The 14,801-nt window shown below is 38.6% G+C and overlaps 1 protein-coding gene across 2 annotated transcripts in view; it reads left to right on the forward strand.

The window, feature by feature from the left end:
- The window catches only part of FAM114A2 (family with sequence similarity 114 member A2), a 32,982-nt gene that overhangs the window by 97 nt on the left and 18,084 nt on the right, over window positions 1-14,801 (forward strand). The window contains exons 1-8 of one of the 2 annotated variants that reach the window (XM_027077545.2): window positions 168-479; window positions 4,397-4,641; window positions 5,421-5,520; window positions 5,956-6,048; window positions 7,294-7,385; window positions 8,441-8,575; window positions 9,086-9,244; window positions 9,858-9,981. In XM_027077545.2, the coding sequence (XP_026933346.1) occupies window positions 4,411-4,641; window positions 5,421-5,520; window positions 5,956-6,048; window positions 7,294-7,385; window positions 8,441-8,575; window positions 9,086-9,244; window positions 9,858-9,981 (934 nt within the window). In that variant the 5' untranslated portion in view covers window positions 168-479; window positions 4,397-4,410. Of the gene's footprint in view, window positions 1-167; window positions 480-4,396; window positions 4,642-5,420; window positions 5,521-5,955; window positions 6,049-7,293; window positions 7,386-8,440; window positions 8,576-9,085; window positions 9,245-9,857; window positions 9,982-14,801 lie in introns of those variants that run through there. The other variant, XM_027077536.2, reaches the window with a different exon arrangement.

A 14,801-nucleotide genomic window follows, 5' to 3' on the forward strand; every position in this document is an offset into this window, starting at 1 on the left:
CCAGGGAGGAGGCAGGCGGGGTGCGGGGGTTGGGGGTTCGGGGCCGGGCGGTCTAGGTGGCTGGGTAGGGGCAGGAGGTGGCCTGGGGCTGGGCGGCCGGCCCCCCCACGGCTGGACGCGGAGCCTATAAAGCGCTTTGGTTGTTGAAGCGCTACGTTTGTGTGCGGAACTCTTCGTCGTTTTCAGCGTCGGAGAAGTTGGGAGTGCTTGTTGATCCCAGAGCTCCGGTTTGGGATCTGGTCTTGTGTGTGCGAACAAGTGAGGACGTCTGCTGTCTGTCCGTCTAGAGAAAGCTGTGTTAATAATGACAGTAATGACACAACCACCGCCTCCGTCCTAATAGCAACTGTTACCTATGTGCCAGTCTCTGTTCCGAGAGCCCTTCGCGTACCCCGTGTGGAGGAACCTTTGTAGGAACCCTGCCAGGCAGGTGTTGTAGCCTGTGTTACTGTTGAGGAAACGGAGACGCAGCTAGCAAGGTGAACTGACTTTGTCAAAGTTACCGCCCCCCCCCTCCCCCCCCCCCGCCAAAGTTGGAAGAAAGTCTAATTCCGGAGCCCGTACTTGAAGCTGCTAAGCTAAACCCTTTCCATTTTGGTAACTGTGCGGCTGGAAGTTTCCAGGGAAAATGGGGAGAGGTATATATCTATATATGTGTACATGTAAATGTGTACATTTATATTTTTAAGAAATATGAGTCAGCCATTTAATTTTACTTGCAATGTTTCAGCTCTTGGAGTCTTTTCACTCCACTTTTGAAAATAACACATTATAGGATGTTTGGAAAACTTACAAAAACATTAAATAGTGCAGTGCCGTATACCTGAAATTTATTCCCCCCTCCCTTTCCTGTTAGAGTATGAATCCATTAAGAACAGGGATAGCACAACTATTCTAATAATGAAAGCGATGGTAGTGATAATGTGAACAGCCAGCGCCTTTCCACCTAGCCAAATGTCTAGCAAATTCTAGGTGCTCATTAAGTCGTTGTGGCACAAGTGAAAGAATAGAGATAACCAGTATTTAATGTTTTGAACTATGTCTTTCCAGTCTTTTATAAAATCATATAAATTACTTATGTAATATGTTTGTTATATATACTGTATAGTAGTTGCCCCTTACCTGCAGGTGCCCTGTTCCAGGATGTGAGATAATAAAATGCCTGTGTGGTGAGGTGAGGTAAGGTGAAGGATGCAGGCACAGTGATGTAGCTAGCATTAGGCTACTATTGACCTCCTGACAACTCAGAAGGAGGAGCATTTGCTTTCATACAGTGGTTGACCGCAGGTAACTGAAACTTCAGATAAGGGGGACAACTGTATATGGTATACTATTTAAAAAACATATATTGTTATATGTTGTACCTTGGAAAAAGCATAAGGAAAGTGAAATGAATACTGTAAAAAAGGTACATATTTAGGTACACAAAGCCTTGAATTTTATGCAGCAAGTGTGGCATCTTTCCTGTTAGGCTCTTGGAGTAAATGGGGTAGAAACCGTTTTCTAAATTAATTCTCAGTCTCCAAAGCTTGGTACATAGTAGGTACTCAAAAAATGTTTGCAAGTGAACGAATGGTTATTTCAGAGTGGGCTTGTATGTGTGTGGGTAGTTGCATCTGAATTTTTTTTCTGTGCGTTTTGGGAATGTGTAATGTATGTATATCATATACCCATATGATCTAGGCTCCATGGTGTTGTATAAATCTACCTTTCTAGCCTTATGCCTTTCCATCATTCTCCATGCTATATTAACTACTTTTTTTGTCCATGTTCCATGTCCATTCCGTTCACACTTCTTCCTGTGTGTTGTTTCCACACCCTTGAATTTTCTCATTGACACCTTCCATCTGTCACAATCCCAGGTGCTCTTTAAGGGAAGCACTGCAAGCTCAGACGCCTACAGGGTCTAATCAGGTAACAAATGAGTCAAGTAGATTTAGGTGGAGATTGTAGGGAACTAGATAACATTTTGACTAAAAGGCTCAGCAGCTCTTTGGCTTGAGCTAATTATTACCATGTCAAAAGTGGGCCCGGTGCTACCAGATATTTCAACTTTAAGGGAAGTTGAAAATCTATATTCATATATGTATCATATCTGATTTTTAAGTGTTAGCAATTAGTAGTACAAATGTTTAAACTGTGCAGGCCAAATAAAAACATTTATAGGCTGGGTTTAGCAGTCATTCCAGTTTGTGACCACTATTCTATGCTTATTTCAGAGACTTCGTACATGAATCATATTGTCTGATTCCAGCAGACTTTTTTTTCTCTGTTCTTTTAGTATTTTATGTGTATCTCCATTATAGTGCTGTTTCCAAGCTGCCTTAGTTCTTTTAAAAAAAAATTTTTTTTTAACATTTATTTATTTTTGAGACAGAGAGAGACAGAGCATGAATGGGGGAGGGGCAGAGAGAGAGGGAGACACAGAATCGGAAGCAGGCTTCAGGCTCTGAGCCATCAGCCCAGAGCCTGACGTGGGGCTTGAACTCATGGACCGCAAGATCGTGACCTGAGCTGAAGTCAGATGCTTAACCGACTGAGCCACCCAGGCACCCCTGCCTTAGTTCTTAGTATGTGTGTCTTTTCTAGCACATTAGAAATGTTTTGATGGCTTGGATTGGGTCTAATTCTCTATTAGTAAATACTGGTATAAAATAAATACTTATATATACCTAAGGCTTTGGTATGTATATAAGTATGTACTTGTGAGATACATTAATTTCTCCTCTGGGAATATTTGGCTATCTTGGAAACCAGCATCTGCTTTTTGTAAAAATACCAGTAGCATCTTGGCTTTAATTGCCAAAGAGATGTACTTATGAAAGGGACTGAATTGGTTAACATTGTTATTCAAAAGCTGATTTGATTTAGATGCTATCTGATGGCTTAAATTTCATCATTTTATCTCTCAGAAGTTTAAGTAGAAATAGTTAATACTAAGATTTTTGAGTGACAGTCAATAAAAGGAAAAATTGATACACTGGATGTCATTGAAATGAAAAACATTTGCTCTGTGAAAGACCCTGCGAGGAAGATGAAAAAATAAGCTACAGGCTGGGACAAAATATTTGCAAATCACATGTCTGACAAGGGACTTGAATCTATAATACATAAAGAGCTCTCAAAACTCAACAGTAAAAAAAAAAAAATCGAATTAGAAAATGAGCAAAAGATACAAATAGGTATTTCACTGAAGAGGCTATCCAGATGGCAAGTAAGCACATGAAGAGAAGTTCTAAATCATTAGCCTTTAGAGGCATGCAGCTTAAAGCCACAGTGAGATTATTATTACACACCTATCAGAATGGCTCAAACAAAGATAAACTGCCAAATGCTGGTGAGTATGCTAAGAAACTTGGATCACTCACACATCACTGGTGGTAATGTAAAATGGTACAGCTACTCTGGGAAAGAGTGGCAGTTCTTATAAAACTGAACAAGTACTTAACGTATGATCCAGCAGTTGTTCCCTTGGTCATTTATTTCAGAGAAATGAAAGCTTATGTTCCCGCAAAAAGCTGAACGTTGATGTTCGTAGCCGTTTTATTTGTAATAGACCCAAACTGGGAATAGCCCAGGTATCCTTTGATGGGTAAATGGTTAAGCAAACTGAAATACATCCATACCGAGGAATACTACTCAGCAAAAAAGGGAAGAAACTATTGACACAGTAACTTGATGGATTTTGGGGGACTTAGGCTGAGTGAAAACAATCTCCAAAGGTTACATACGGAATGAATCCATTTATATAACATCTTGTGTAGAGAGGGAGAACAGATCAGTGGTTGCTATGGGTTGGTGAGGGTGGGGTGGGATGTGTCTAAAAAATGATAACCTATGGGGCGCCTGCGTGGCTCAGTCGGTTAAACATCTGACTCTTGATTTCGGCTCAGATCATGATCTCGCAGTTCGAGGTTTCGAGCTCTGCCTTGGGCTCTGTGCTGACTGTGTAGAACCTGCTTGGGATTGTGTCTCTCCCCCTTGCTCTCTGCCCCTCCCCTACTTGCTTGCTCTCTCTCTCTAAGTATATAAACAGTAAAAAATGGATAACTTGGGATCCTTGTGATTGAACCGTTCTGTATCCTGAGTGTGGTGATGGTCACACAAATCTGTACATATGATAAAATTTCATAGAACTGAATACACATACACGAGTGTCTATAAAACTGATGAAATTTGAATATGGTCAGTGGGTTGTATCAGTTTCCTGGTTGTCATATTACACTGTGGTTACACAAGTTGTTGCCATTGGAAAAACCTGGGTGGAGGATATTCAGATCTGTCTGTATTTTTTATACCTGCATGTGACTATGATAATCTCAAGATAAAAAGCTTAAATAACTTACACCAAAAAACCCTATAGAATTAATTTTTCCTTTGGCTTTTATTTTACCAGGCAATGATCTAGTCATGTCGGATAAAAATGATATTGAAACTCCAGTGGTAACTGAAGCAACCTCCATCCTTGAAGATGAGAAGTATGAGCCAGCCAAGAGTTCTGAGTCTGCTGACCAAAGTGTCAAGCCAGAGGATAAATCGGAACCTGTAGTTTTCACTCGGAAAAGACCAGAATCCAAACCTTCCATCGATCTTGAGACTTCAGAAGTTCTCCCTGTTGAGGCATCACAGGCTGCAGGCAAAGTAAAGTGTTTATTAAAACATTGGAATTAAAAGTTTGGGTTAATGGGGCACCTGGGTGGCTCAGTCGGTTAAGCTTCTGACTTCAGCTCAGGTCATGATCTCACAGTTCGTGGGTTCGAGCCCTGCATCAGGCTTGTGCTGACAACTCAGAGCCTGGAGCCTGCTTCCGATTCTGTGTCTCCCTCTCTGTCTGCCCCTCCCCTGCTCGTGCTCTGCTTCTCTCTATCTCAAAAATAAACATTAAAAAAAATAAAAGTTTGGGCTGAAAGGGATGTGGAATCAAAACCAATTTAAGATTACCTATTTCTTTTCTTTGAAAGCCATAAAACACAATTTTCTCAGTTTTATAAATACCTTTAGGAGTAGTTGCCTTTGCTACATGGTGCTTAAATGCAGGTAACATACATCTGTCAGCCAAGCAATACATTTTTTTTTTTTTTTTTGAGAGAGAGGGAGAGCGCACATGTGCGCATTGGGGAGGGGCAGAGGGACAGGGAGAGAGAATCTTGAACAGGCTGCATGCCCAGTGTGGAGCCCAACGTGGGGCTCCATTTCAGGACCATGAGATCATGACCTGAGCCGAAATCAAGAAGTTGGACACTCAACTGACTAAGCCTTCCTCAGTTTGCCACCAAGCAATATGATTGTTTAGCTAAATGTTATGTATTTGTTCATCTGTATGTTGGGCTAATAATTAGATACCTTGCCTATATACTCTCTTATTCTCTACTTTTCCATTTTCTTTTGCCTTTTGTTTTTCTGCCTACTGGGAAGAATAGGAGACTGTTTCCAGAGATGTACCTCAGACTGGATGGGGATATTGGGGCAGCTGGGGCAAATCCTTACTCTCTTCAGCCTCAGCTACAGTAGCTACAGTAGGTAAGGTCATCCATCATTTTATTAACTTTTGCGTGTGTTTTGCTAAAATCTGTGTTAAAAATGACTATTGATAATTCCTCTTTCATCTTTACTTAAGGGCTTTATAGTTTAAAGATTGGTCAGGAAAGATAGGCTGGTTTATAGTACACCCAGAGTTTGCAGCAGCCTTTTCTCATTAGCATTCTTTACTTAGAGTTTCTCATTAACCAAGAATTGTTAATATGAAACTATCTGTGGTGGTACTGAATCAAGTTTGTCGTTTTGTTTTGTTTGTTTGTTTGGTAAGATTACACTCCCAAACATTAGTTACGTATGGTCAAGATAGCGTGTCTATGGCTATGGTGATTTTAACTATCTGCAGGTTTGTTTCTTCAGTTTTGGTGACTAATAGTAAGTAGTATTCAGGCATAAAAATGTTACCATTTTTCTCATTAGGCCAAGGTATTTCAAATGTCATTGAGAAGGCAGAGACTTCTCTTGGAATTCCTAGTCCCAGTGAAATTTCAACGGAAGTCCAGTGTGCAACAGGTCAGTATGTGGGAAAATTAAGCCCTAGAACCATGGGTCAAAATAGAACAGTTGAGCTTGTTCTTCGGTATATATTTATTGAGTGTCTGATATTCAGGACATCATGGGACTGGTGAGAAAGGGGATTGGACTTTGACTAACAGGTCTGTGTTCTTTAACCACTTTGCTGACATGGGATGATATTTTATATGTCAAAGGATGGTTACAAACATTAAATAAGGCCATGAGTGTAGAATATAAAAGTTGCTTAGTGCTGTTTTTGGCACAATTGAGTATGACCCCAAGAAGAGTTAGCTGAGTTGGACCCTGTTGTGGCACAAAAAATATTTTAATGTGTTTCGTTTGGGGATTTATTTTTTTGTGTTTGAATATTTATGAGGGTGAAATTTAATTTTGGACACCTGTTTTGATCATTGTACTCTCACTTAAGCCACAAAAGGAAGAGTTTTGAACCAGGGATCAAGATGGCCTAGGACAAGAAAATAGAAAACTTTTCAGGCCCTAATACTGCTTTCTCCATCTCTCAGGGGCTTTATTGTCTCCCACTCTTCTCTTTGATCATCTCATTTTTTTCTCCCAAATATGCATACTTTTCTAGGACAAAATTTAAAATATGCCATATTTTAGAAAGTTAGATTTATGGATTTTATGATTTATTTGTATGACTAATTGTAAATTAGATGTGGATATATAATTTACATCTTTATAAGAGTAAAGTTTACTCTTTTTAAGTATACAGTTTATGTGTTTTGATGAACATACAGTCCTGTTTACACAATATACTTGCAGTCCACTGTGATATACAGTATAGAATATTTCCTTAATCTGTATAGATAATCAAAATATAAGAATATTTTCATCACCCCGCAAAAGACTCCTCATGGCCCTTTGTGGTACTCCCATCACTTACTCTTGTTTTTGGCAACTACTAATCTGTTTTCTGCCTAAAGTTTGACCTTGTCCAGAAGATCATACACATGGAATCATACAGTATATAGTGTGTTATGACATATATCAGTAGTTTGTTCAAAAGACTAGATTTTATTTTTTAAATGAAATGAAGATGAAGAAAAGCCATGCTAGCTTTCATTTAAAAATGAGTAGCTTAAAATAATAAAACAAAAAGGGTAAGGCTATCCTGTGTGTAGGAAGCAGGATCTAATTTTTAAAGTCTCATACATGCTGATAAAGAAAAACTATTTATAGACCATCCCTTTTTGTTTACACATCCCCTTCCTCTTGTAGGACAGACAAATGCCAAAGATAATGCAAACTCCTCCCCGTTGACTGGGCCATTTGGTGTATTCTCAACCATCTCTACTGCTGTTCAGACCACAGTGAGTAAAATGCCTGGTGGACTCCACCTCTCTGAACACAGGGGTTTCTGTCTCTTTCTCCTTCTTTTTCTTGAAAAACCATGAGGACTGATTACTCTTAAATGAGTCCAAATTGCTGAAGATCAATTACTTTGATCTTAGAGGTAGAGTGGAGCTACTTGGAAACTTTCTTTAAAGAAGTAAAGGACAGAGCAGAGGATGAAGAATAATAGAGAGGCAATGTACATAATATTTTATGGACTATGAATTCTGAGATTGGTGGCCTAGAAACTCTGCTTTACAAAAATATTCTTCCCGTAATTGAGTAACTGTAGACGATTAGAAACATTTTTTAAAGGATTTTATCGGAAACTTAATGTCTTTCTTACATGAGAATAGATAACTAGTACTTAATTTTAACTTCCTATTGAAGTAAAACATGTAGAAAAGTGGAATCCTAAGTGCTCAGTTGAATTTTCACAGCATGAACGCAGACTAAGGAACAACATGATGGTACATTGTATGTTCCCCTTGTGCCCTCTCCTCGCCATCTCTGATTTTTCCTTTTGCCCATGGTGACCACAATCCTGACTTCTACCATCACAGATTAATTTTGCCTGCTTTTAAACTTTACATAAATGGAATCATACGGTATAGACTCTGTTGTACTTGGTTTATTTCACTCAACATTATGTTTGTGTGATTTCTTCATCGTGTAGTTTGTATGGTGTATTCCGTTTTCTTTGCTGTATTCCATTATGTGACTGTACAGCATTTATTTATTCCATGGTTGGTGAGTATTGTGGTTGTTTCCAGTTTTTAGCTTTTACAAATAGTACTGCCATGGACATTTTGTACGTCTTTTCATGAACCTCTGTACCCATCTGTGTTGAGTACTGACAAACAGCTGGCCACAGTGGTTGTATCTGTTTACATTCCCACATGCAGTAGATGATTGTTTTCGTTGCTCCATATTCTTGACAGTGCTTGGTATTGTTAGCCACTATTTTATATAATCAAACCATGCAGATGTCTTTTTTCAGTATTCTTGCAATGAAGTTGCATGTGTTTCCTAGGGAAAGAGCGTAATCAGTGGGGGTTTGGATGCCTTAGAATTCATTGGGAAAAAGACAATGGATGTAATAGCAGAAGGGGATCCTGGATTTAAAAGAACGAAGGGTCTGATGAACCGGAATTCTACATTGTCTCAGGTACCATTTGTCTTTACCTGTGTATTTAATGTGTCTGTTTTGATCTGTATTTTTTGCCTGTAGTAGACCTTGTTAGTATTTCTTTCCTTTTGAAAACTTTTCAATGATATGTTCATTAAGGCTTTTTTTTGGGTGAGGGGATGAGAGCTCTAATGGTTATAAAAATGCCCAGTTCTTTTTTCCCTACTCTTTATTTTCTGCAGGGACCTCTTGTCACTGCAGTAGAAGATGACAAGCCCTTTCAGAGCTGTTGAGTAGATTAATATTTAAAGCACTTTCAAAGAAACACCTGGTTCCTTGGGTGTTATTTACCCTGTCCAGATTCGAATTGTGTGTGATCATTTTTTTTTCCCAGCAGCTCCTTAGCCGATCAGATTTGAATTGCAGTGCCAGGAAGGAAAGGGCAGTGTTCTGTATGGTTCCTGTCTCAGCTCTGCTTCCCCCAGCTCTTGGAGCTCACCCTTGAGCTCTCATTACTTGCTGCAGTGTAATCCTCCATCTATTTGCCAGGTTTTACGAGAGGCAAAGGAGAAAGAAGAGCTATGGACCTCCAATGAGGTTGCCTTGGAAACAGACAAGAAAACTCATTATGGGCTACTCTTTGATGAATTTCAAGGCCTTTCGCATCTGGAAGCTCTGGAGATGCTTTCCCGAGAAAGTGAGATGAAGGTAATTCCAAACCCCAAATTTCAAATGGTTGGTCTCCAAGCAAAGGAGTGCTGCCTAGTTGCGTCTCTTTTTGCACAGTTGGAAGATGAAATGTATTTCACATGGAGGCTTGAGACTCTTTGAAAATACTATACCAACACAGACAAACAAACAATGTTTGAACTAACCGCTACAAATAGAATGAGTCAAGTGTTACTTTTCAAAATTTAAACAAAAGGAAGACAGATTAACAAAGAAGTTTTAATAGTACATCCGTTACTTTTCCTTTGCCTTGGTCTTTTTCTTTTTTTTTGGTAGTCTCCCTGGTTTAAGCTGCCAATTGGATATGGTTACCTGTTAGTTTTTAATTGATTCAAGACTGTTTCATTTCCCCCTAATTTATCAGCCATTGTTAAACACTAATAATTTCCAGATGTTTCTGGCTTGTATTATTTTGGAAGTATAAATTCTCCCTACCTTTATGTAATAACTAGCCTCTTGTATTATTCTTAAGGAATAGTTTGTATCAGCTGGTGAGCTCATAATTTTTATTTTAATTTGGCCTCTTCTCCACTTGAAAATGTTTTTATTTTTCTTCTGTAGTCTCACAACTTTTTATTTTATATCCATTCAGGTGAAATCTATTCTTAATTCTCTAAGTGGAGAAGAATTAGAGACTCTAAAACATGAGTTGGAGCAACTCAAGGAAGCATTTTCCCTAGCAGAGTTCTGTGAGGAAGAGGAAGAAGAGAAAAAAGGTAATATGAAAATCCAGCATTTGAGTGGAAAGCATGTAGCATGTTTATATGCAGTGTATTGCTCTTGAAATATATTATTTTCTCTACAGTTATACTAGCCTGACTTTACTTTTTTGCTGCCTTGCCCCTGACCAGGCATTGATATGAGCAGTCGGCCTTATGTGCATATTTTTGTCCCACTCCCCCTCTGCTCTGCCCTTGACCCCCAAGATCTTTGTGGCTTCTCCAGGTCTAATCTTGTAGCTCACATCTCTGCCTGCTTTTTTCTTTAGAGTGTTTCCCTTGTTAGATTCGTGCCTCAGTCTGGCTGGTCATCCCTATGAGTTTTATATCCCTAGATACTGCTTCTGTGCCTCTCTGACTCCTGTGATCCCTGTCCTCAACTTGAATTCCGGCATGTATGTTGGGAGTTATCCAAAATGCAGGTGATAATTTGTCTTTTTATTTTCAAAAGTTTTTGTGTGTGTGTGCCATATTTTTAATATCTGCATATTCTCCAAAGTTTAAGTGTAGTAGCTACTCATTTTTGCAAAATTATCAGGAAACAAGTTTGTTTACGTAAAGCATAATCTCTAGTCAACAGAATCTTAACCTTTGAGAGTTTTTTTTAAATTTTTTTTTTCAACGTTTATTTATTTTTGGGACAGAGAGAGACAGAGCATGAACAGGGGAGGGGCAGAGAGAGAGGGAGACACAGAATCGGAAACAGGCTCCAGGCTCCGAGCCATCAGCCCAGAGCCCGATGTGGGGCTCGAACTCACGGACCACGAGATTGTGACCTGGCCAAAGTCGGATGCTTAACCGACTGCGCCACCCAGGCGCCCCAGAGAGTTTTATTTTAAAGATTAGATGGAAATGTTTCTAATATGTCTTACATGCTACTTTTTTAGTAGAATCTAATGAATGTAGGTTTTTGCCTGCCCGCCCCCCTTTTTCCTTTTAATGAAGCAATCAGTTAACAAATATTAAAAGTGATTCGAAAAATTCCCTCAGGGTCCATCAAGACACATGGGCCAATCACCCATGTGGTAGATTAAATCAGTGCTTTGGAGAGTGTGGTCTGCAGAATCTTGGGTCTCTAAGATCTCTTCAGGGAATCCAGGAGTCAAAACTCTGCATGATAAATTTGACAATAAATTTCATATTAAAAAAAATAAAATGATTAAAAAAACTCTGCATACTAATACCAAGACGTTATTTTCTTTTCTGTTTAAAAAATGTATCATTTTGACATTTGCACTGATGGTGCAAAAGCAGTGGTGGGTAAAATTACTGGCTTCTTAACATAAATCAAGACAGTGGCACCGAACTGTACTAATACTGTATTTTCACAACCATGCATTCCCTGCTACTTTCATTTAATCTTGTTCTCATGTAGCAATTGTTAATCTTATTAAGTCTTGACCCTTGAATATATTACTTTTTGTATTTTGTGTGATACATACTGAAGTCTCAAGGAAAAGCACTGGTATTGTTTAAGTTGTAAGCTGAAGTAGCTGTTTTTTTCATGGAACACTTTTTTTTTTTTTTTTAAATATTGCAGTAAAAAAAAAGATTGCAGTCACAGACTGTTCAGAGTAGGATGTACTTAAAACAACACATCACCACAGATTAAATGTAAAAGCAGACAAAAGAATCCAGTTGTCTTTAAGCTAGGCATCAAAGAGATTTGTAGAGATATAAAACAATGGCATTCATCTCACTAAAAGTTTTCTTTTTTGGAAAATACAGTTTTTCTTAAAAATTATGTCAACAAGTAGTGGGTTTATTGTTGTTATTTTTAAACAATTGATAAGTATTTCAAACATTTTAATTTTAATTTTTAATATGATAAATGTTGAGATCTATAACTTACATTATAAAAGACTCTTTGGAGTTGTCAAAAAGTTCTGAGTGTAAAGGGATCCTGAGACCAAAATGTTTTTGAGAACTGCTATATTAAATTATCTAAACTGCTTTGCTTTTGGAAATGTCTCTGTTACTTTTTAGAATTGTGTGCATCTTTATTTTCTTCTGAATGTCCATCTTTTAATTCTCTTCATTATCAGCTTGTATTTCTAATATCCTTTGAATCTCATTTTCAGTTTTTTTTTTTTAACATTTGGTTTTGAGAGAGAGAGAGAGAGCACACGTGCACATGCATGCACACGCAAGCTGGGGAGGGGCAGAGAGAGGGAGACAGGATCCGAAGCAGGCTCCACGCTGTGAGCACAGGGCCCAATGCAGGGCTCGAACTCACAAACTGTGAGATCGTGACCTGAGCTGAAATCAAGAGTTGGCTACTTAACTGACTGAGCCACCCAGGCACCCCTGAATCTCATTTTCTGTGTCTAATCTGGTGGAAAACCGTTAACTAGCCATATTCAAGCTGTGTACTGAAAGCAGGGCACTTTGAGTGAGAGTCTTAGGGTCTTTCTTTTGAGAGAAGGAAGTAAAGTGGAATGCATGGATTTTATACTAAGAGAGCCTTTTTCTTTTTTGTTCCCATTTGTGTTCTGCACTGCATTCTAAGAAGTAAAATTGGCTGGTTATATAACCTCTTACTATACACTCTATGTAAAGATACTGGTCCTGATATGAAATGGCTCTTGAATATAAGTTTTTAAATCTTACCTGCAGCATTGAGAATTCAGTATAGAATGGTGGGTTTATAAAGGATGGGTTTTGGAGTTAGATCTGGGTTCAAATTCAAGATCTGCTGTTTCCTAAGCCGTGTGACCTTGGAGAATTACTTAACACTGAACTTCTGTTTTATCAGCTATAAGAGGATGCTAATTCCTCTCAGCTTGTTATAAGGCCTAATGAAATATTTAATATATGACACATAGTAAGCACTCAATAAATGGTGGCTGCTATTTTCATGATTAGGATGGCATAAGTAAATAGATGAAGGTCTATACTTAGCAGGAAACCCCTAAATTAAACTCGATTTACTTAAGTTGCTCTGTTGTTCTCAACTAAGCTCTAGAGTGGCAATCCCCAGTTATTTATAAACTTAATTTATTTTTACATAGTACCATTAACAGTATTTGTTCAATTTAGTCAACATCTGGCTTTGCATAGTAATCAGAAAACCTGATCTTTAAATACCATTCTGAGGACTCTAATGGAGTTTCTGAACAGATGGATTTGTATCTATGACTTTTTTCTCCCCTACCTGTTTGCCAGAGATCAGGACTCTGAAAAGAAAGCAGTGTAGTGCTATTCCCAACAGCTTTCCCCAGTGGTTTTGGATGAAAATGCAACACTGTCCTTGGTATTTAATTACAGCTCAATGAAGATGTTAAAAACAACAACAACAACAACAACAAAACCAAAATGGTGGTAGCGGAGGGGAGAGAAAAACACAGAATCTGGTTCTGGTGACATTGGTCATCTTCATTTTCTGTCAGCATCCTTAGCTCTTGCCCCTCTGTCTTATGCATCTGATCCCTTTGCCTCAGCAGGAGAAGACCCCAGCCTCTCCAGGGTCCCTCCAGAGCACTAGCCCTGCCTCCTTCCCATCCTCGCACTTTTATTCTAATGCAGCAACTACTTTTTATACTCAGGTCTGTAGGGAGTACATGACAGGATCTTCAAATGTTTGTTTATTTTTGAGAGAGAGAGAGAGAGAATGAATGTGAATGGGGGAGGGACAGAGAAAGAGGGAGACACAGAATCTGAAACAGGCTCCGGGGCCTGAACTGTCAGTAAGGAGCCCGTTGTGGGACTCGAACCCACAAACAGAGATCATGACCTGATCTGACACTTAACAAACTGAGCCACCCAGGCGCCCGTCCAAACATTTTTTATGTATTTATTTTTTATCAGTAATCTCTACACCCATTGTGGGGCTCAAACTCATGACCCTGAGATCAAGTCACGTGCTCTACCCACTGAGGCAGCCCGGTGCCACCTCCAAATGTTTTTTGATCAACACTTAGTAAGCAGTAAGTTTTTTTGAGCACTTAGAACTAATGTATGTATATTTGATGATTATAAATTACACACATGTAATACTGTAATAACATATTTACATTTTAAAGTATACCCTCAAATAGAATTTTTTAAAAAAAATGAGACAAATATCTATAAATAAAAGTTCTGTTTTCCCCCTGTACTCCAATTGGATTATTTCTTGAACCCCTTGAGGTACATGCATCCTAGCATGGATTCAGAGTCCTCTCTTGCTCCCAAATAATTTAGGAGCATTGCTAGGAAAACAAAATGCCTGTCAGACTTTAGGTTTTTAGATAGTAGGATTTGATTAGGAGTTGTGTAGAGGACTTACATAGGTTACAGCTGTAATATTTAGTGAGATCAACTTTCCCCAAACTATAGTATACCTGGGATCACCAGACCATTTGCATTTTATGCCTTGAGCACCAAGAAGACAAAAGGATAGCAGATGGAGATAAAGGAACCAAGATGGAGTTTTTTTTTCTAAGGGTTTTGGGGAGAAAACAGGTATGAAGAAATAATGATTTGCCCTAGTAAACTATGAACTGGTGACTAAGAAACACTTCTGTAGATTGTAAGTGCTAAAAGATTTCTATAAATAAGAGTTCTCCCTACATTGTGTGGTTACAAGAAACTTTGGTCTGAGAAAATGAAGTAGGATTTAGATGAGTAGAGCAGAAAATAGCATTTCCTGCCATTTGGATGTGTTGTTTTAATGTTTTGTTTTTTTTTTTTTAATATATCTTACGTATTTGCTTGTATGTTTCTCAAATATAAGTATTACGTGTTCCCCATCATATCTTACCAGGCTTATTTAACCAACAGCTTTCTTACCATCCTTCCAACATTCTGGAATCCCTTTCCTCTTCCCTTTCTTCTTA

This window comes from Acinonyx jubatus, chromosome A1 (assembly GCF_027475565.1).
Source record: "Acinonyx jubatus isolate Ajub_Pintada_27869175 chromosome A1, VMU_Ajub_asm_v1.0, whole genome shotgun sequence".
NCBI classification, from domain to species: Eukaryota; Metazoa; Chordata; class Mammalia; order Carnivora; family Felidae; genus Acinonyx; species Acinonyx jubatus.